At 29.9% G+C, this 23,869-nt stretch overlaps 2 protein-coding genes across 8 annotated transcripts; one reads left to right on the top strand and one right to left on the bottom strand.

The window, feature by feature from the left end:
• The first annotated feature begins 1,115 nt into the window (after positions 1–1,115).
• On the top strand, positions 1,116–7,343 carry Tmf (TATA element modulatory factor). 5 transcript variants are annotated; one of them, XM_085660345.1, is made up of 11 exons: positions 1,116–1,259; positions 1,899–3,871; positions 3,939–4,046; positions 4,121–4,399; positions 4,505–4,843; positions 4,968–5,180; positions 5,269–5,415; positions 5,527–5,919; positions 5,995–6,235; positions 6,330–6,453; positions 6,582–7,343. In XM_085660345.1, exons 2-11 carry the CDS (start codon positions 1,911–1,913, stop codon positions 6,866–6,868), a joined length of 4,092 nt encoding a protein of 1,363 aa, XP_085516471.1. In that variant the 5' UTR covers positions 1,116–1,259; positions 1,899–1,910; the 3' UTR covers positions 6,869–7,343. The 5 variants fall into 5 exon arrangements, with proteins under 5 accessions (XP_085516471.1, XP_035721243.1, XP_035721242.1 ...); XM_035865350.2 differs by lacking the exon at positions 1,116–1,259 and adding an exon at positions 1,279–1,604 and having other exon boundaries at positions 5,995–6,205; XM_035865349.2 differs by lacking the exon at positions 1,116–1,259 and adding an exon at positions 1,280–1,604 and having other exon boundaries at positions 3,945–4,046.
• Positions 7,344–7,475: 132 nt separating this feature from the next.
• Positions 7,476–23,786, bottom strand: nonC (serine/threonine-protein kinase Smg1). 3 transcript variants are annotated; one of them, XR_004838037.2, is made up of 17 exons: positions 23,664–23,775; positions 22,599–22,885; positions 22,249–22,469; positions 21,920–22,172; positions 21,707–21,836; positions 20,241–21,588; positions 20,008–20,164; positions 19,249–19,777; positions 18,869–19,056; positions 14,987–18,781; positions 14,611–14,884; positions 14,261–14,523; positions 13,886–14,162; positions 11,901–13,785; positions 10,845–11,807; positions 9,954–10,752; positions 7,476–9,842 (listed from the first exon to the last, which is right to left on the bottom strand). XR_004838037.2 is itself a non-coding variant. In XM_035865346.2 (16 exons), the coding sequence occupies exons 2-16, from the start codon at positions 22,832–22,834 to the stop codon at positions 10,568–10,570; spliced, it is 10,704 nt and encodes a 3,567-aa protein (XP_035721239.1). In that variant the 5' UTR covers positions 22,835–22,863; positions 23,664–23,786; the 3' UTR covers positions 7,476–10,567. The 3 variants fall into 3 exon arrangements, 2 of the variants coding, with proteins under 2 accessions (XP_035721239.1, XP_035721238.1); XM_035865346.2 differs by having other exon boundaries at positions 7,476–10,752; positions 22,599–22,863; positions 23,664–23,786; XM_035865345.2 differs by having other exon boundaries at positions 7,476–10,752.
• Positions 23,787–23,869: the final 83 nt, after the last annotated feature.

Genomic DNA, 23,869 nt, shown 5'->3' with positions numbered 1-23,869 from the left:
AAATAAAGTGGCATAATAATATTTTTCAAACGTGAAACAAATAAAAATGACTTGACATTTTTCAAGGTTTGCCAAACAAATCGATTCAACATTCTTTACGTACATATTACTTTGTAACAATAAAAATTATTTTGTGATTTTTTGTGACGAATTCAAATACGAAATTTTATTATTAATTCATTGATTATAATTTTCAAATTTTTCTTATCTAAACAATATTATAATTGATCTTGAGTATATTCATCACCCTTGGTTTTGTAATGGTTTATGCTAACAATGAGTACTGGCGTAATCCTTGACCAATTTCGATGAATAAAATCCCATTTTAAAGAAGAAGGTTTAAACGAGGACACAACTTTTTCGAATTCTTGAAAAAGCTTTATTTGTTTTAAAAAAATATCGCGTCAAAGAATTTTTCTAGTCAATTTTTAAATAATTTCAGTTAGTATCGATCAATAAAGAATTGTTTAAATTAAATTTTTATTTGTAATTAATTATAATAAATATTACCTATATTCGACAGAATGTAATCAGGTTTTTATGTACAATAAATGCATAATATTTTCTTACTGCGCTTATAGTTCATATTTTGTTCATAATTATCGCTGAAATCATATACATTATGGGCCAAAGATGATGAGCAGCCTTCAAAGATCACTTTCTTGAAATATATTTTGCTCTTTTCGTGATACGCGTATATTAAACGAACCTATCTTTTTTGTTGAGTAAAATGCATTCCGCGTCAAAAAAAAAAACAAGATCGGAAACTTAATCTAAAAAAAATAATCTCCTCGAAATAATATTAAATGAATAAATTGTGATCCTATCTATGTAATGAATTCTAACTTCAAATCAATAACATTATAAATTAGAAACATTAGAATGTTTGAATTAGTGATTACAAGACATTGATTTGTATTTACACTGCATATATATATACATACATATATATATGTACATATCATATATATATACATATACATATACACAATTAATATACATATACATATACATATCATATACATATATATATATATATATATATAAATATTTATGTGCTTCGTCGATAGCGTGTATATACATAAAACAAATTGATAATATTTGAAACTTACAAAATAACCTGTAAAAAGTGTACTCTTAATCACAATTCCATCGCGTATAAAGATGATACGCGAATTGTTTTATTTTAACTTATTTATTCTTACGTCATATAAATATGTACATATATCCAGTCATGTTTTGAAACTATTATTAATGAGGTGAATAAATTGAATGAATAATCGGAATTACAGTGACGATAAAGAAAAACATATGACAATACATTGAAAATCGAAGAATCCAATATTTTCACAAATAATGTTGGCAATAAAAGAATAGGTTGACAAGACTGATCTGCTCAAGTTTGTCGACTGCTAATTATGTTTTGACAAGTACACGTAGCTGTTACCTAAGTATTATCAAAAGTCACATTTATCTTTTTTTATGCGAAGAGGAGTTCACGTAAAAATTTTGATATTGTGAAAAAAAGGATATTCGAAGAGCGTTGTCCCAAAAAAAATGTTAATACAAGGTTCATCTAATGATTCTTCATTCGACTACGTCAAGTAACGTTGTTAATAATTTTAAATATTTATTTTTTTCATATTTGAGAACAATGTGGCGTTAATAATTTTATCATTTTTTTTTCGAATAGATACAAGCAAATCCTTTAGTTTATTTATTTACATTATATTTCATATTGATCTTTTAAAATTGTTCTTTCTCAACAACAGAATTCTATTTGCTAATGGTAGTCAAGGTTTTTAAATTATTAATATCTATTGAGTACAAATATAATTTTTAATATAAGAACCTTTATCTGGCCATGTTCCTCAATGAAATATATTAATCTATTTTAGATATGAAGAAGAATGAGTTGGTTTGATGCTACAGGATTTGCCAATTTGGCAAAATCTGCTCTCAAAGAAGCTCAGAAAACTATAGATAAAGCTTTAGATATTAAAGATGAAGAGGAAAAGGTAATTCAAACTCATTTAGATGAAGCATCAGACTTTTTTGCAACTTGGGAATTAAAAAGCGACGAAGAAGGCAATTCACAAACTAAAGTATCAAGTCAAAAACAACAGAATACTAGCAGTATATGGGGAAGTTTCACAGGATCATTTTTTGAAATTCCTAAATTTGGAGATAAAAGTACAACAAGTAATATTAAACATTCCAAGTCATTACAAAGTACGTCAATAGAAAATTTAGAGAAACGTCAGCTTACACCGTCGTCGTCTCTTCCTGGGAATTTAACTAGCGAAGAATTTTCTATTCTTCTGAAAGATAATGAAGAATCACCTATACATGTTTCAAAAGTATCATGTGAAAAATCTGATGTTAATGCATCAAAAAAATCTACAAATGAAATTCCATCAGAATCTAGTAAGCAAGATGAAAAGTATTCATCAGAAAATACAAATACTATTAAAGTTGAAGTATATGAAACACAAAAGGATATTAATGTGGTAAAATGTAATGTGAATGAAGACGACATTACTCAAAATTTAGACGATGTTGTTAATAAAAAAGATAATAAAAGAAATATCAGTGAAAATGAAGTGGAAGAACAGAAGAAAGAAGATAATCAAGAGGAATCAAATATATGTAGTACATTAAATAGAATATCTATCATTTCTTCTGATAGTGATAAAAAGAGTTTAGAAAGTGTAGAAATTCTTGGCTCTCAATCAAACACCGATTGCACTACAACTCCAGAATCTGATGCTAATTCGGTTAGTGATTCGATAGGGCCATGTGCTGTAGGTCTTAAAGTGAATTCAGAATCAGTGGAAATATTGCCAGATAGTCTGGTAACGTCTCCAAGTTCTGTAGAAATTCTAGGAGAATGGAAAAGTGATAGTAGTCCTTATTTATCACCTATAGAACAAAGACATTCTGAATCGTCTTCTATATTAGATAGAGATGGTTCTACTACTCCTTGTGAAGACAATATTAATATGTGGGGAGATGAAGGTAATATTATCCAAAAAGATGTTTCATCTTTGAATATATCTCCATATTTATCATCCATAGAGAAAAATAAAACAGATCCTAACAATGCTAGTAATGCATCATTACACGATAACTCTGTCACTTCTCAAACAAGTAATAGTTTATCTGTCATAGACAGTAATAAAGCTTCGCCAGAAAGTGTTGAAATAATACCAGATGTTGATGACGTGGATGAATTAAGTCTAGCTGAAGATTCTTATACCTCTGCATCTGAAAGTACTGTAATGACTATTATGGAAACATTTCAACAATATGATCAAACAAAACAAAAACTGGAGTTTACTGGTATAAATGTTAAAATGCATGAATCTTATCAGGAAGGCAAACAAGGTTTATTAAAATCTTCTATGGAATCACAATTAAATACAAGTCTTGATTCTTTAAAAGAAAAACACAATTTACATTTACCATTAGAACCTATTACAACTCAACCAATTCATAAATCAGAACATCTAGAGTCTGTAAGCAAAATAATGGAAGTAGATCCATTTAGTCAATTAACGATAGAACCACCAGAAGTTGAAGGTGACAATGAAAATGAACAGTTGCAGAGAACAGAACCAGTTGAATGTACCGATCAAGTTTTAATTTTGACAGACTCTAGTTGCGAAGGAACACTGATCGAAAGTAGCTCTGAAGATAATGCAACATTAGTTTCTTCTGCTGCTACTAAAGTTGTTGAAACCCATTTAACAACTAGCTCCTATGTAAAAACAATGTTAGCAGATGCGATGGTAGAAAAGCATGAAATTATAGATGTACAGACTCATTCAACGGATGTGGCACGTGAAAATTCACCAATCTCTTCAGAAAGGTGTGTGTGTGTGTGCCTTTTAGAATATTCATATTTTTCGTATACGTTTCAACATTGTATTTTCTAGTTTTAGTCGTTCTGATTTGGTAAAAATTGGATCTGATCAGACTAGTGGACATACAAGCGGGGATGAACTAGAAACTACAACATCGAGTGATATTGAAGTAATATCAAGGTACATCATGTCATAATAATCGTTAAATTAAATTTAACGTCAATGGCAATGTATTAAAAATATTTTTTATTTAGCCCTAATGGAGATTCAAGCTCCACTCAGTCAAGGCAAAGTCCAGCAAAATTACAGATATCCAAAGGAAACGATCTGTTGACAAAAACATTGAAGACAAGAGGTCATTCCAGAGAACTTAGTGAAATTAGTATAGGCTCAGATGAAACCAATTCAGAAATAGAAAAATTATTAAAACGTATTCAAGAAATGACTGAAGTATTAGAAGCGCGAGAATCGAAATTGATTGATGTTAGCAGAATAAATATGGAATTGCACGAGCAAAACAATAGTTTAAGGAAGTAAGTATTAGTTTCAAGTATGTTAAAAAGATATATACTTAATATTAGCTAAACAAAGGATTGTTTCATTGCTAAAAAGAACATCATTCGTGCTTCCAATTTCAGACAATTGGATAGTTTTGAAAAACGTGCAGAACAAAGTCAAAGCTTAAATCAAATCACTGACGAGTATACGCAACGCTTGTCAGCTTTGGAAAGAAAATTTCAGCAAGCTATAAGAGAAAGAGATACGTTACGAAAAAATCTAGAACAATTAAAACAAGAAGCAGCAACACGATTGTCGTCCCAAGAAATGTCCAGTATTAATGCAGAAAAGGATGAAATTATTAAAGAGCTTAGAGAAGAAGGAGAGAAACTTAGTAAACAACAATTATTGCATAGCAATATAATAAAAAAATTGAGAGTTAAAGAAAAAGAAAATGATGCTCTTATCAAACATCAAAAGTATGTATGTGTAAAGTAACATTATTTTACACTATTTTACACTATTTAGATTATAAGTTAGATCATGATATATACTATAATTCAGTTTGTAGTTTTTATTTAAATCTTCTCAACACAATTACAGAGAACTTATTGAAGAACAAAATTCAGAGTTGGAAAGATTGAAACGATCATTACATGCAAAGGAAGAAGTTGAACGAACACAAATAGAAGCTGTACATACATTGACAGCAAAAACAAAGAAACAAGAAAAGGAAATTTTAACTTTACAAGAAAAATTAGATAATGCATTGCATAAAATGGATGCTTACAAAAAAAGTTTAGAAGTTGCAAAATTGTTAGTATACAGTAACGATTTTTTTCGCGTAATTTTTAATAATAAGTATTTCATATTTAATGTCTATATGTCAGTTTCTATTCTATAGGGATTTAACAGAAACAAAAAAGAATTTAATAGATACAGAACAGGAACTCAAACAAGCTGTAGACAATGCCAGTGAATCGTGTCAACTTTTTGCACAAGTAGAAGAGCTCAAAATTAAGCTGCGCCAAACAGAAGAAGCAAATGTTAAGTTAGTTGTATCTTGTTATTAAATTATCACTTAAATATACATACATGTCTATATTTCTATCTATGTAAATATGTATATATATATATATTTTTTTTTTTTTCGATAATATAGGAAAGAAGAGTTCCTTAAACAGGTGAATAATACCTTACTAAAAAGATTAGCAGATGCAGAAGCAAGAAGTGAAGAATTATCTGAATCTGTCTCAACAGCTACAAAACCATTATTAAGACAATTGGAACAACTTCAAGCAAATTTAGTACACAAATCAAATACTTTCATGAAACAGGAAAAAGTACTTAACGAAAATAATGCAGAGTTACAAACAAAATTAGAAAATTTACTAGAAATGGATCGTGGTTTAAAGGAAGAAAATATAAATCTCAAAGCTAAAATATCTCATTTAGAATCAAAAATGAATGCTAAAGAAGCAGAGAAAGAACAATTGGTGGAGCAAAATAAAAAACTAGTAGAAGAAAATAAAACTTTTGCAGAGGAGAGTTTACGGTAGGAGATTATTACGAAAATAAGAAATAGTAAGAGAAAAATTCTTCAATAGTTTTAATGTGTTTTTTTATGCAGTCATCAGCAAATTGTGGAAATGCTTCAACAGTCTCATTCAAATCAGATTAAAGATCTTAAGAGAGAGATAAATGCATTAGAAAATAAAGTAGCTATTGAACGTGCAGCTACAGATGCAGAAAAAAGAAAAAATCATGCTATATTAGAACAACAACAAAATATCGATGACGAACTTAGACTTAGTCCTACTCTTAGTATTGAGAGAGACTCTGTGAGTAGTGCAAGTAGTGTATGGCCAGCTGTATGTATATTGAGATTCGTATTTAATTGTAGTTAGAAGAATTAATACTTTCATATCACAATAAACAAATGTTTTCATATTATAATGTTTCCAGTTCAGCGATTCAGTATTTGATAATGGGTCAGGAAGGTTCCCTGCAGTTTATGGCAATCTTAGAGCAGGATCCAATAGTACGTCTGTGTTCGAAAACTTACAAGCGCAATTAAAGCAACGGGATGGTACGGGAAGCATTCGTTTTTTATATTTTTATGAGTAATTTATTTATATATATATATATATATATATATATATATATATATATATATATATATAAATGAATATATATATATATACTCTTAATCTCTAGGCGAAATACAACAACTGCAATGGGAATTATCACGACGTAACATTGAAAGGGATGCACTTAATGCAGAATTATCTGTATTAACTTTAAAAGTGGAAGATTTGAGCAATAAAATTGTAGAAATACAAGCTCTAAATGAAAACCTAAATGAAATACAAACTAGATATGATGCCCTATTGCAAATGTATGGAGAAAAAGTGGAAGAAAATCAAGAGCTACGATTAGATCTCGAAGATGTCAAGGATATGTATAAAAGTCAAATTGATCACCTTCTTAAAAGGGATACTTAATCAAAAATGTTTTTGAATAATATATATATATATATATATACATACATACATACATGTGAAGTGCTGGCCAGGTAGATTTAAACAAAAAAGAGAAATTATATTTAATATGCCTTATATATTTACATTGAGCTAGAAATGTATTGAAATCTATGCAATTATTAAATAATTTCTCAATTGTTTCTACACGTTTGCATATCAGAAGATATTTTAAGATAAAAATATGCAAATAATATTGGACAGCAACAAAATATATAAATATACAATTAAGAAACTTAATAACAATAGTTATTAATAATATAAATAAAAAATATAGGAAAATCATTTTATAAAAATCAATGAAAGTCTCTTCTTAGAGAGTCAGTCATGGATAACGAAATCTAATAACAGAATTTTTTGTCATATATTGTCTATAATCCTCCTATAATTGTTATTTGACGCACTTATTATATGATAGAAATTTTCATTTATTATTATTAATTTTAATTTGCATAAGGGAATTAAATGTATATTTATATGTATGTACATGATATTGTCCCTATTTGATGAAAAGAGGAATAGAGGAATGAGAACATGGGAATATATTATGTTTGAATATTATAATGTACAATTTGAATTACAATGAAATTTATTCAAACTCATATTCGTCTGTCCTACCTTCTGTTACCATACTGATTACAATGAAATTTTATTGCATAATCAAATTTGGAATTGCATTAGTGTACAAACATAAAACTAAATATACTTCATTATATAATGACATTATTTCTCATATACCTGAAACTATTATATTTTACTAATATTTTTTTTTTTTAATTAATCTGTGACACCCCCGTCCCTCTCCCCAGAAATTTATAATGATAAGCAATCAAAAATTCTTGTAGAAAACTAACATAATTATAGTATAATCATGATTGATACAGCAATATTCAATTCTATAAAATAAACGCACTATTGTTTTAACAAACACTTTTATTATAAGCAAGATTTAATTTTGCTTTCAATTTTATTGTTACAAATATTAGATAGTTTAAACAACGTATGAAATAAAAGAAAATAATTTTAATGTATAGAACATAACATAAATTCTCAAGAAAATTAGTTAAGCTTTTATAGAATAGATCCTTTAAAACACACTGATAATATAGAAATTTGGATGTAAAAACAATTTTGAAAATTTTTTTCTATTTGATATTGATGACATTTTAATACATGAAAATACATAATAAAAACTATTTTATCCCTTGATTGAATACCCATATAATAGGATTAATTGAAACTGATGGTCTATAAAAGTAAAGTTATTACAAATTATCTCCATCCAAAGTAATATTTAGGATATTTTCAAAATAAAATATATATTTAAAAATGCACAAAATATTAATGAAAGATAGCAAAATAGAAGAGTAATGTTTTTGAATAGCTTGATGTTATTTTTAAAAATTATATTTATATTTCCTAATACTCCATAATTTCTTAAGAAAAATATAATATTATTTTCTAATATTGCAATTTCCATTATTTATTCTATATTGGGTATTCATTTATGAAGGGAAAAAATAGAATCAAACTTTTCCTTCTTCTTTCTTAAATAATTATAACTATTTGTAAAAGTATATGAAGATCTTTTAAATAATTCTTTTAAATTGAATTTCATCATGGAACAAAATATTGATAATCCTCCTGTGCTATAAAAATAAATAAAACTTCATATTTTTATTATTAATTAATAATTGTAAAAATAAAATCACTGATCAATGTACAACATCGTGTGTGTAGGAGGATTAAAATTTTATTAAATAAAAGATATTTATGTTATGTGAAAATGATTGAGAGTTCATAACTGAATAGATTGTAACATTAATATTGCATTTAAATAAAATTGCAATGCCATGTATACCACAGAACGTGTGACAGGATAAACGTCAAAGAATAAAATCTCCAAGTTTTATCTAAAATAAGAATCTTGACAAAAATTCATAATCATTGTACGGAAATATAAATTCTTTTAATATTTAATGGTTTATTTAATAATCAATAATTTCTGCACTCTGGGTAGTTTATTCTGTTCTTCTGTATATCAAATATAATAGAATTATCAATAACTTATTGGATTTTTACAACAGTGATCAATAGGAAAAAAAATATATTCACACATACTATTGCCAATGGAAAATAATGAACGAAAAAACTTTGATTCCTTTAATTTAGATTAAAAAAAGATTAATAGGTTTTCAAGACATTAGATCTGTTTTTTATAGATATATTTTTTTTGTCTTTGTTTTTTTGTTTCTTTTTTTTTTTTTGTTTCTTTCTTCCCTTTTTTTATTTTTTTTTTATTTTTTTTATTTTTTTTTAATATTATTAGTATTAATATGAAATCAATATAGACGGAATTTCGTTTGAGCGTTCATACATGAATTTAAAAATTGGAGAATCTATTAATTTTATAGCAACGTTTCCTTGGTCCCTCTTTGAATACCCAGATGTACTTTTTTGCATATGAAAAGTGAAGTATTATACTTTTTAATTCTATCCATGATCTTATTTTACTACCCTGTCTGCACGTCGCTCCTGCATACATGCGTATAAAATTATAAATTGTTCTGTTATAAATTATAAAGTGATCTTCTACTAAACGTATATCAGTAATGAAACTCATAAATAACGACATCAGATTTATAGTATTCTGACAAGAAAGTGCTTCTCATGCTGTACATTATAGTCATAGATGCTGTTATCACGATCATCATAGTCGTTGACACTTACATCGTTATAGATCTTCTCAATACGATTCTCAGCTGAACATTTTTCTCATTAATATTTCTCATTGATACTTCATTATTGTAAACACCCGGCAGATTCTATGTTTTTCCCAAACATTATAAACCTTTGATTAAATAATACCTTAAACTTTAGGAAAAAGAAACTTAATACCCAATGTCGATCAAAATATTCTTCCCATATCGTTGTTCAGCTGTAAGTGACGTATCAACGTTAATGTATTAGACTTTAAACATAATATTTACCTGTACCAATTGGGTATTAATATATTATTTTCTCTTTTTGTTAATCATTTATTATATACCTTCTTTTCACACAGACCACCGCGTTCCACTTGTATTATCTCAATTTTCAACTTTTGGAGTTTCCCATCTTACTTGTGACTATACTTTTGTCTTTATTTGTCGAAACTTTTGCAGGCTTAACATTCAATAAGATTTCTTTCGATATATTCTGCAAGTTTTCCCTTTCTTTCAATAATAATCACCCTACTTGCAACATTGTTATGTTCTGAACTCTACTCTGTTAAAACTTTTCAAAAACATATGTTTTCTTCTGCATCATTTAACAAAGACGAAAAATACAATAGAGCTTATTGAAGTAGAGCTTTAAGCAATCTGATATAGAAGACCATGATCAGTAAGATAGGAGAGGATTGTATGAACAACATAGACGATCGTTTTGAGATAATCATAGAATCAGAGCCCAGAGTAGATTTAGTCAGCTCGCAAGATTTTTCGTTGCGTTGGCACAGCCGACCATTAACCGGACTTGTGCTGACTTTTCTCCCAGGTGATATAACACCTGATCGTACAGACGTCTTTGCCTCTACGTTGTAGACCACCGAATGGTACAAATTAGAGTACCATATGAGACGAGAGTTTAACCATCAACGCGTTTGCGTTTGCTTTCGTTCCTTCAAACCCATGGTGTCCAGCCCTCATATAAGAGAGCTAAATTATCAGTGCTTTGTGCTTCACGTATTACGTATTCCACTTGTTCGGCCGTCGTATACTTGCGCGTTGGATATGGATCTCGTCCCTCTAATTTCATTCTCACGCGTCGCCATACATTTAGCGCATACGCATTTCGTTCTTGAACAGCTATTATGAATAAATAGAATGGATTATTTATTTTATAAGAATATTTTTTCATGAAATAATATTATTTACTTATGCGTAAAAGAGATAAATACCTTTGCCTGTAGTTGGATCCCTAGCTAAAGGAATTCCCTTTTTAGGACTAAGACATACGCTATCTTGTCTCATTAATTTAGCTTTCTTTTTAAGAGAACATTCTTTCTCTGATCCCTTATTTGGATTTAATCTGTGTTCACTAGCAAATTCCAACAGCTCGTTATATAAGTTCGGTACTATAATCGCCATACTCTCTAATTCAGACTTTATACCAATGCCTCTTGTGGGATCTAAATTGTCTGATTCTAATTCTTTTACGACCGTAGATAAGGTTTCGGTGAGTGATCGGTAAGTATTTAAAAATTCTTGCAGTCCGATAATATTTTCTTGTTTAACCATAGTCTTTAATAGAACTCGAACATCGGACATTAATTTATGATGTTCTGCAAGTATATTCTGAAGGCTCGTCACTCGTCCTCTTAAGCAATCATGTGCATTGTGCAAAATATCTTGCTTTTCTTGTAATTTCTTTTGCGTATCGATAATTGCCTCAGAAATAAGTTTCTCTGCTTGTTTCAACCAGTTAGCATCGACATTATTTTCTAACTGTAATAATTCAATAAGACTTTCTTCTATTGGACTAACAGTAATTGTTAAATTAATTGTTAATAAACAACTCTCTTCCCAATGCTTAACAAGCTTGATAAAATTTGCATCGTGGGTAACACTTTCCGATGTTCTAGTCCGTAATGCTTCGTAATGTAATATAGAATTACAAGTATTGATAACAGCGGCCGCGAGATTATGTTGTTGCGTTAATTTTTCACACGAAGATAATACCGCATTGTCGAATGCCGACATGACTTCGCCTAATGCTGGATTTGCACCAGCAGCCCATTTTAGACGCTGAATAGCGCTAGACACCAGATTTTGTTGCTGCTCTCGTGCCTCGCATACTCTTGATTGTAAATTAGATAGAGCTGCAGCTGTTTTTCTTAATTCCAACATAAAGGCAGAACGATCTAAAAAAAAAAATATGTGTATGTGTGTGTGTGTGTATATATATATATATCAGGATTTTATCAATTTGAAAATACTATATCAACGTAACTTACTTAATGGATTCATGGGGCTCATATTAGATCTCAGTAGAAAATTATCTTCGTATAACCAATTATGTGCTGTTAGCTGAAGTTGCAATCTTTGTACGCTGGCTCGTGCTAATTCAACACCTTGTTGCGCCAGTCTTGCACTTTGTTTTCTTCTCCAAGCACTCTCTAATGTACTACTCAATGCACTAGCTTGAGCTAAAACAGATCCCGTAAACAAACCTTGTTTTAAACATAGATCAACCATTTTTCTACATAATTCCTCGATTGAAACTTTGCTCTCTGCTCCAATATCTCTTTGTTCAATTTCAGTAGTAACATTTAATCCCATTCTTTGTAGTAAAAAGCATAATGCAATAGCAAGTGTTTGGGTCATTACTCCAAGGAGTTGTCTCGAGACATAATCTGCAGTAAATACTCTTACTGGTTTGTTTAATCTTTCGTCGTCATAAACATTTGCCATCTCTCCTCTAAATGCTGTAGCAATATCTCTGCACATTATAAAAAATTCCTGTATTGTATATAATCTCTTTATCAGGAAAATATCTTCTAAAACTTGTCGCGCTGCTTTATTAAATATAGGCGCAGCCATTTCTTTAGCTTCTCTAATTTGGTCGATCTTTTTCCAATTTATTGGAATATCAAGAGAACTCAATGTAATCACCAGAGCATTACCTTCCATTTGCAACTTTTCAAATAATCCATTGAAACCCATTAAAAGCATTTGACCAGGTGTTAATGTCTCATCGTGATTAAGTTCTTGAATATCTGCAGGCCTAGATAGTAACGTTTCGAATCGTGATCTCATGTTGGATACTAAATTTTGTACCATAGCATGTGGACTCTCCATTTCCATTACAGTAAATCTAAGATGTATTTCCAGTTGTCTAAGAATATCGCCTAGGGGTATTCCTGTCGATATGATTATTTCATTTAATTCATTTATCATCCTAATTACAGTTGGTTCCTCTGTAATAATCGTCTTCATGGCTTCTGGTAAAATAATTGTATGAAAATTATAATTAAGTTCTTGTAATCCTTTATAGATAGAGTCGGCACTTTTGAGACATTTCAATACAAGGGATATTTTTGGATCGTTATTCGTTTTATGATTCTCGGGTATCAACGTAACAAGTTCAGATATTAACGATGACATCAATCTCATTTCATCTAAAAACCAATCTCCTTCCCTTGATGTAAGATCAACTAAACAATCTCCTGCACATTTAGCAGCTCCTTCCATCATTAAATATCTTTTGTTCAAAGCACAAAGTGCTGTTATATTAACGCACTCAAGTGCTCTTTCCGCACCTTTTTCACGTCTTAAAAATCCTGTAATCTGAACTCTTGATTCCGTATACGCCTTTTCAATTCTACTAATTGCTTCTGGTAGACCCTCGGATACCATCCTTTCATAAGCTTTTTTAAACTTCTCATTTGCTTCATTCAAGATGGCTTGCATATGATAAGAAAATGTCACTATTTGTTGTTCCTGAGAATTATTTCCATTTATTTGGCCAAAATTTGCTTCAAATTGAGTTATAACTTCATGACAAGCTTCCACCGTTCCCGATGCCAGCAGCTTATTTGCCCAAGCATGGTAAACAACTGTACGATGTTGTGAAACAATACTTATTGGATAAAGATTACATATCGCTGAATATTGACTCATAAGATCCAAACAACTTCGAATAAGAATAGACTGTTGAGTAGCTAATTGTGTTAATTCATTCTCAGATTGCTCGCACTGAAGAATCATTTGATTTTGACCAGCATTCTGTAGAAATTCTTTAACGAGATCAAAAACAACATGATCTTCTCGTGTAGCTGACGTTCCTAATTCCGTTAACCATTGGCCTAGTTGTGGTCCTCTCACAGAAGCCAATGCAATCTAAGAATGTCAATTGTAAAATTCAATGAATTGTAGTTTACAATGTCTTATATTCAAAAAAAAAAAAAAAAAAAAAAAAAAACCAAAACAAAAAACTTACATTGTGCATGTTAATTTGCTTCTCACATTCATCTATTTTCTCCTTCAATCCTATTCTGGCTTTTTCATGCGCATCTCTTGCTCGCTTAAACGTATTATATCTTTTTACCACTGAATATAATGCATGATTACGTCCCATTGCCTGAGCCTCTTTTACTAGTGCAAGTTGTTGATGTCTATCTTGCAATAAATCTTGACACTGCTGTGATGCTTCAGTTGCCTCAATCCAACATGTTAAGTGATGACATAGCAAAGGAAAAGTTTTAACTAATTCATCCCTATATAAATATATAAGTTATTATTATATGTTATTATTATATGTTATAAATTAACATATAAATTGCTAAATAAAAATATCTCAATAATATGAATATACTTGTTTGCAAGCCATTCCGCTCGCATTTCTGCTATTCTAACGGCAAACATAGCTCGTGTAAGTTCCTGTTCTAATTGTTTTCGTCCTATACCAGTACATCTCGCCCTAGCTTGGCATGCTCCATAACTTGCAATACTATTATCAGCTCCAGCTCTCCAATCTACTAAAGGATCATATACAAATGCTTCCAATAAAGTAAGTAATGTTTCTCGTCCTCTACGCATAACTCTAAGAGTATGTTCACAGGCCAACCGAAATATACCCTGTAACATAATTATACTAGTATCACTAAGATAAAATAGGAAACATAATTATTATATAAATAAAGATACCAATTTACATTAACTGACCTCAACACCAGTTACACCTAAAGCAGCTTTTATATTGGGTGTCATCCTGAAAGGTACCTTTTCTGGTACACGTAAGGTCTTTCCTTTTTCAAAGCATACATTATAATCTATATGTACCACTTCTCCGGTATTAAGATCAACCAATACGTTATCTAAGTGCCTATCACCCAATCCTATAATGTAACCAATAATTGACATAACAGCAACAGAATATGAATAATTTTTAGTTGCCTGCCACCAACATCCTGCATTAATGCTGTTACACCAGATTTCTCTAAAATTCAGCAAAGTTTATATATAAGCAATATTAATCATTTATAAATTTTTAATAATATTCAATATTACTTTTGAATTATAGTTTAGAAAATTTACTAACTTAGCTAATAAATCCTTCGGAGTCTCTACCATTAATTCTGATAATACTTGTTTAAGCACTTGAAGAGGCCATTCTTTTCTATTATCCAATGCAATACCTCTTTCGTTCAATAATGGAGTTAATTTATTATAGAATAATTCAGAAGGTCGCAAAATTGCTGTGTTACCACTTTTATTTGCCATGGCACTTTCTCTCTGTTGCCAACGTTTGTAAAGAACAAATAATGGCGTAACACCATCAACCCATTGTATAAGACCAGATCGTGGGCCCAAAGGGATGACAGAATAATGACGTGCTCTGTAAACTTTCTTAGTATCATTGTTTTTAGACATCATAGTATTGCATATATTTAAAAATTGCATGATTCTTTCATCAAGATGTAAGTCTTCCAATCCTTTAAATAAATATGTATAAGTATAACCATCTGAACCATGAAACATAAGCTTTTTAGGTTTTGTTTTAGTTGGTAATATTTGTACATTATTGTCAACAGATTTAATAGTAACAACTTTATTGCCAATAGCAGCAACACCTGGCATAGCAATACATGTATCCTTTAAATTAGCTAGGACTGGGCTAATATCTGTCATTGACAATGAATAAGTAGTTCGTTTTTGTACACGTTGTGCTAATTTTGTTTCTAAATGCTTTAAAGACAATCCAGCCATTTGAGGTTTTGCAGGATTTTTCGGATTATTTAATCTACTAATTACTTCTTGTATTGTAGGGCCAAACTTGTCTTGAAAACTTTTTTCATGTGGAGTTTCTGCTGACACAGATGTCATTGCTAAAAGATTTTCAAGGATAAATACAATTGGTTTCAAAATGATCCTGTGCTTTTCAGCAATTAACTTATCTTTCTCTTCTGAGGTAAGCCAAGCATTGTCTTGTACTTTTTGAACTTCGAATTCAAGCTGTTCAAATCTCTTGCTAATTTCTGTGTGATGTTGACATAATGTTGCTAACCATAATTCATCCCATAACAAAGTAATTCTACGAAGTTCTTTAACAAGTATTTTCACTTGGCTAACGGAATCCGGGATTCTGTTAGATAAACAATCAACCAATTGTGCAAAACAAGCATCCATAAAGCCTTGATTTTCATCATTATAAGTAGATTCATTATCCTCTTCTATATAATCTAAATCATTATGCTGGGATGTATCATTTTCTGCCCTTTCATAAACCACTTTGTCATAATTTTTTCTTTGACCAGAAACAGCTCCCACCACAGCAGGAAAAGTTATCAAATGTGGGGAATTTTCTGCCACTCTGCATAAAAGTTCGGAAACTTGGGTTCGCACATATGCTTCTGGATGACTAAGTCTTGAAAATAGTTGCGGTATAATTTCCTTCCATGGACCAGTGGGTGTTGTTGAAAGTCCAGATTCAAGTACATTCTGAAGTTCTAAAGCATGTTTTACAACAAGACGTAAAAGCCTTAATGTAGCTGTGATAGTATCGCAATTGTTGTTTTCATTATTTGTTAATTGCAAATATTTAAAATAAGCATTCGCAGATAATTCGTAATAAGAATAAATTCGTTTCTGAGCTTGCCTCCATATATCAACTAACATGCCAAGGTGTTCATTACTGGCATGACATAAAATTGGAACATTTCGTAATTGATTTTCTATCATCTCTGACGTATTTATATCGTTCGTGTCTATATCACCCTCATCTTCTGGAATGGTTTTGTTTTGACTTAATATTGAAAAAATCGCATTAAGATCGTTTTCCGTAATATCTATAGGTAACAGAGATTGTATATTTATTCGATCTGTATCTGTAAGTTGGCCAGAATTGGAATTGTCAACAATTTTTCTACCCCACTTGTAGCACCATGCTGCAAAGCTAGACCATGCTAAAGGTAGATCAGGACATTGATTTACACCTAATTGCATTAATTTTCCGATTATCATATCTGATGTAGGTATCAAATCTGTTGTATCTCCGAACAATTTATTCATTAAACCATCATTGTGGACAGCTTCAAATCTTAATAAATCTTCTAATTGATGATTATCAGTTATATTCGCATCTTGTTGTATCCATTTACTAAGAGTAAGTAAAAGTTTAGTTCCTGTTTCTCTTAAATCTGCCAATTGTTCTCCGCCTACAATAGATTGAGAAATTCCTAACGATGTGGCACTACATACTTTCAATGCTTCCTCTATATTTTCCATATCATATAACAATTTTGCAAATTCTCTAAACGCACGCATATTATTTTTAGACCATTTCACATGCATAGATTCTGTAAGCATTTTTTCTATAATCTCTGCAAAAGTGCAACCCTGTATATCTTTGATCTGGAATAAGTCTTGTTCAATTTTGAAATACTTTATCATTTCTCGTTTTGCTAAATTAAAATTCCCTTCTTTCCTTGCACTTCGAACCACATGTAATCTTAAGCTAGCCACTTCATTAGAAATAGCATTATTCGTTTTACAGAAATAATCTGACCACCATAAAATTTGTGTCAAAATACTAGTACTCAAGTTATTAATTTTATCCTCTTTATATAATTCGAATACGTTGTTTTGTTTCCCAGCTAATAAATTTTTCAAGCTAGTAGCAGAATATTGTATTAATACAGAATCGCTTAGGTACTCTGAAGGTACATTTCTTAAGCCTTCCTCCATCGTTTTTGCTGCTACTTTCTGACATCTCTGTATGTCTTTATCAAATGAAGTTTTATATTCATTGATATGAGCACTCATTGCAATATTAGTTAAAGTGTTGTTGCATTCTATAAGAGTCTTAGCACAACTCCAATTTGTTCTTGTTTCTTCATCCAATAGGTTCCAATTAGATAATTCTTCCAGAGAAATAATTTCACCAGCTTCAAACTTTTTCAGACATTTTGCCTGCTGAGGAACTATGTTTTCCATCATTTGTTTTTTTAAAAGCATATTCTTTTCTTGAGACAGGATATCACTTTCTATCACTTTCCATGTTTCCAACTGCGACCAATCGTTAACAGCTCTATAACACTTAGTAAGATGTTGCATACAAAATGTTGCTACTTGATTGTCACCATCTATTTTTGCACCTCTTATATCTTCATCCATGGTATACCACTGCTCTTCAATAATTTGTTTATAATTTTCAGCAGCTGATTCATAATGACCAGCAGCTTCTTCCATTGCTGCTTTCAGCCAAGGAAATTTCCTATCCTTTTCTTTTGTATAAATGTAAAGACCTTGTAACGCTTCTGCTTCTCCTAACATAACCATAGCTTGAGCTGTGCAAAGAGTTGCTCTCTCAAATTCAATACCTTGAGTATTTTCACAAATGCTTAAATCTTCTAAAAGTCTTTGACCATTTCTTAGAGCTGCTGTTGCCAATCCCGAATGCAATGAAACAACGCATAAAGCCAAACGAATGCGATTTAACCATTCCTTACATGTAGATTTATTAGTGTGGAAAAAAGTTCGTACTGGTTTTGATAAGGGTGATAATGCTACGGCACATCCTTCTGCAGCATTGTGAATAACTCTTTCTAAATGTTCCAGGAATTCTATAAAAAGCCTTACACGTGTATGCTCATGCAACAGATAATCTAAGCCACGATTATCTTTTTTCATTATTTCTGGATTGTATGATATCTCGCGAGCCAAAATTTTCAAGGCTCCTTCAATGCTTGTAAATGTTTCTTGCGGTTTCCCAAGAGAAGTACGCAATTTATTAATCACACAATGTTGTGCAGCCTCAAGGCCACACCAAAAAAATAAGAAAGAACAATTTGCAAGTGCCAGCGCATACATTTTTGTCATTATTTCATTTTCAGACCTTTAAGTACAAATCAATAAATAATTGAGAAGTTAATGAAAAATAAATAATATAATTAAAAAATAAAAATTAAGAATTTAAACTTACACTGTTGGCCAGCACAAAGTAAATATTTCAGCTAAACCAGATGCATCAATGTAATGTTCTTGCAATAAAAATGCCATGTAGGTTTTAAAATATTGTGCTTGCATTTCGCCATTGTTGTTACCTCTCATGTGTAATCTTTGTGCAAGAATTAAAGATTCTAATGAATAACTCTCAATCTCTTGAAATTTCTAAAAAATATACACGTACGAAATACACACAAAACATACTATATGATAGAAAATATATACAGGAAAATAATTAAATATAAAATTTTGTTATCTTTATTCTTCATAAAGTTGCAACTTAAATAAAAAAAGAAACTTTCTATAGTTAAAATAAATGTTGAAGCTTTCATATGTCGTTTCATAAAAACAACTTACCTTTGTTTCTGACGGTAAGCATTCTTTATTCAATTTTGGAATAACAATATTAAGAGGCACGTTTATAAGTAGTTGACTATACTTTTCACGTACATGCTTATCATATGAAGTCAGATGTAACATTGCAAAGTCAACAATACTTGAATAAATTTCTTGTCTCCATACAACATTCTTTGAACTCAATAAAATTTCAAAAATAGAACAAATAGCAATTAAAATATCATGATCAGTTGTAGCACCACAAGCGATTAAACTGGTAATAACATTTTCACATTCCTTAGTTTTACTCAAAATACCAATGTAATTTTCAGATTGTATACAAATCTCTTGCATCCAATTAGACAAAAGTAATAATGTTCTATTGGGACTTCTTTTGTTATATGTTTTTGCTATAAGATTAAGTATTATAGATAAATGGCCGCTTGTAGGTGACGTCGTTGGTACATCTAACGTTCCAGGAAACATATCTATTGGGCGGCATGCAGTTGTCCCTGTTATTAAACTAGAGCTTGGTACAAAATGATTATACCTGCAAGAATTTCAAATTACATAAAATATTTTACAAAAATTTAACAAAAATTTAATACTTAAATAATCAATTTTATATAAATAAAACTTCTAATAAAAAATCTATTAAATTTGTATATTTAACAATTCTTAAGCATTTTTAAATTGATAAAAAATAAATATATTTTTCACATACATTTGTAAAAAAGAAAAAAAAAAGAAGAAACAAAAAAAATATGAAAAAGATATTACCTAGAGCAATGTGCATAAAGTAGATACAAAATGCTGTACTGTAACAATGGACTGGCAATAGATAATGCTGGGTCATATGGTTTTAATTTAACAGCAAGTAGTTCTAAAATAGTTGGTTTTAATGCCCACATTCCAATTATTGAATTACTTGCATTTGCTGGAAAATAATAAAGATTTCAAATATTTTAACATTAATGAGAATTATACATTTCTCTATTTTTATTATACTTTACCTATATCTGAAAGTGCACGTAGAATAAAAATAATAACAATTTCTGCATCTGACTTTTTATATTGCACATTAGTGAAAGGATTGTCTATGACTAAACAATCAATATCTCTTAGAATAAGTTTGTAAGCCATTTCTAAATCAGCTAATATATATCTATATGCCTCTTGTAATAAGGGAATGTTCTTCAAACTCAAGAGACTATGATATACACCAAGGCTAGCACTTTGTATGGATATTGAATTTCTAAACCTTAATTTTAATAAGGTTGAATTTTTTCCAAGTAACTTATGCACCAGTTCCAAAGGCAAATTGGCTGATACCTCTTTTATCACTTTCGAAATAGTATTCAACATAGAAATAATTGTATCATCCCAAAAAATGTTGACTCTTTGCAATTGAAGATCGATAAATTTATAAAGAAGATCGTGATTTTTAGTTACACGACTTTGAATGTACCCTAGGAGCAAAAATGCACATTCATTTGCAACCATGATCAATTCTTCTTTTTCTTCTGACAGATCGACATTTTTTTTTCTTTTTAATTCCATTGAAGCAAGTATGTTCATCAAAGATTGTTCCTTTTCTTTTGTTAAGATATCTTTATCAAGCATAATTTTAGAATTTTTATTATCATTTCTCTTGTTAATATATAAACATTTGAGCATCTTTATTAAATTCTCTTCACTAATTTCTTCCTTATTAAAACTTTTTAAAAGTGTTTCAATATACTTTTGCGATGAATGCATATGTCTTGCACATTTAATTACATTTTCACTATTTTCAAATGGTGCAATAAGATTTTGCGACCACTCTTCATAACCTTCATTTAATTCAATTGCCTTTACTACAGTTTTCAACATTTTTGATAGGCAATCCATTAAAAAGGACCATTGTACATTAGGTGTAAGATTAGGATTCAAATGATCAGATATACTTTTAGTTACAGTATTGAACACAGATATCAAAGATGTAATACGAAGTATACATTCTTTAGGTGTTGGAGATGTTTCATCGCCAGGTGAATTTCTGCCAAATTCAGGTAAAGTTAATTCTTCATCATAACTTTCCATATCTTCCAAAAATTGTCCTAATAAAGTCAACGTAAATTGCAAATCTGCAATCCAAAATGTTCGTAACTTTTGCAAGCTTTTACTAGCATAAGCTACAATTGATCTTTGCTGTGTTGAATCTATATGCCAACCCACTAAAATATCAACTGTATCACGAAAATGATTGGAAAAAGTTTCAGGATATGATTCGATTAACAATAATATGGCATCCACTGTTGCCACTAATAAATCCGATCTATCAACATTTTCCAATGTTGATTGCAACTGTGACATCATAGACTGAAATAAATAAATTATATATGTATATGTATACTGTTTTCATCATGCAAAGGACACATAAAACATATATTATTTTTAATATATTTTCTATATCAGAAGAAATTTATTTTATGTATACCACTGAGAATTCCTTTAATCTTGGTGTTTCTGCATCCAGTTTGAGCATTTCAACAAAAGATTTTATTAATAGACATTTTATGTCATCTTTTCTTTCCAAGGAATACTTACTAAAAGTCCATTCTATAAATCTAAAATAACAAAAATAAAGTTAATCTTCACCATAAAGATAAATATTTTTTCTACTTATAAACTTATAAATTATTATGAATACCTTTTGAAATCTTGATCTACGACATATCCGATACGACCTAAACATTTTGTCACATGCTGCTTTGCATCTGGTCCAGGACCAGAATGTAAAATATCCAATAAGCTTTCACAGATATGTTCCAAGTTCCGTCTTATATATCTTTGATTTTCAGGTGCTAGTATACCTTCTTGTACTTGTTTGCAAAGCATCATGAAATGATCATAATCATCCTCACGGCATAACCGCCTCAGAAGCTTGGAAATTCTGGAGTCCTCTATGATGCAACAAAATTATTATTAACATGAATTTAAAAGACAAATATATATCTATAGAAAATAATATATTTAAACCGTTTATTCTTTTGTCATCATAGTATTTGTTCTGTGAATTTTCCTGATTTTTCAGCGATTCTTGAAACTTGGGTTTAGGTGTAGAGTGATAACTGGACTCTGTATTCGCATCACGTTCAGATGTTTTCTTAAAACCTCGACCACGTAAGCCTCCTCTGCCACGATCTCCTGAACTGCTACCACGAGCCATTCGAGGTTCATTGCGTGGTATCCCACTAATTCTATAATAATATTTAAATATTATAATATAATTTTTCAAAGTTATCAAATATAGTATAATATTATATGAAAATGATAAAAGACAATGAAGAAATATATTTTATCAAAATAAAATATATATATATATATACCTTGGTTTAAACTTGGAGAATGAATGATCTGATAAATAATTGTTGGAATTTCGTTGGCAAATGACCAAAGTGCCACGAGGGACATTAAAATCGTTAATACCGTAGCTAGTCAGAGTACCTCCGTCTCCTTTTTCAATATCACTTCCTTGACTATTACAAGGAGACTCTTCAAGTGTCTCTGAGTTCCTCAGTCCACGTAACTTCGTGTTAGTATTAAAGCTCCCACAGCTATTCATTACATTACTCTGCGGATGGTCTGCATGACCTATATATTTCATGCATATAACCTATGATTAATTAAAGTACAAAATATCTAGGCATATCAAAACATAAGTAAAAAAAATATATTATATATACTACATTATATTCATTAATTCACACATAAATAGATCCAATCAAATAAATTAATCTTACAAACGCACTGAAACACAAATATACACAGATATTTCAATTTGTTTACACAACCATCCTCCTATCATAATATTATTTCACAAAACTATTTTAATGTTCAAACATTTTCTCAAAGATGCATAATTATTTTCACTCTTTAATTATTATCATAAATGCATTATGTACTGTAAAAAAACGTACTTCTGTCGCAGAATGAAAATTAAAGTCCCACAGCTTATATTTTTATATCAATTTAATATATGTCATAGTTTCTCAATAAAAAACAATTCTTTACACAAATAATCTTGATTAGGACAAATATTACAAAAAAAGCAACGTATCATAACCAAATACGTAAAGTAAAATATAATTGAATGGATTATTTCTAAAAAAAAATAGACAAAAGTACATCTACGGAAACATAAAATTATTTATAAGATAAATTAAAGTTTCATATATATATATAAAAATATATATATACATATGTATACGAATATATATGAATATATATGAACATATATATATATACTTTTGTATAGAAATATTTTTAATATTAAACTATAAAGAAAACGGACAGATCGAATTATAAAGAACTATGTGTATCAAAATGTAGACACCTTCTATGTCTATAAAGCATAACATTAAGAAATAATTTATTATTAACATTAATATTACCTTTTTTCGACAATAACTTTTCGTAAAATGTACTAAATATTGTGCAATCGATTAATCAAAAAAGAAGTATAAGCTAATCAGCGCACAACATGCGTGATTTTCGCAAACCATGTAGCAAACGCATACTGAACATATGCATAAACAAAATAGTACACAGTATGGATACTCTATTACTGTACGTTACAAAATTTAAGTCCATTCTTATG

Source organism: Vespa mandarinia, chromosome 11, assembly GCF_050613455.1.
Source record: "Vespa mandarinia isolate Hongniang chromosome 11, ASM5061345v1, whole genome shotgun sequence".
Lineage (NCBI taxonomy): Eukaryota > Metazoa > Arthropoda > Insecta > Hymenoptera > Vespidae > Vespa > Vespa mandarinia.
The sequence above is the reverse complement of the archived record's forward strand: the minus strand, read 5'-3'. Positions and strand labels throughout refer to the sequence as shown.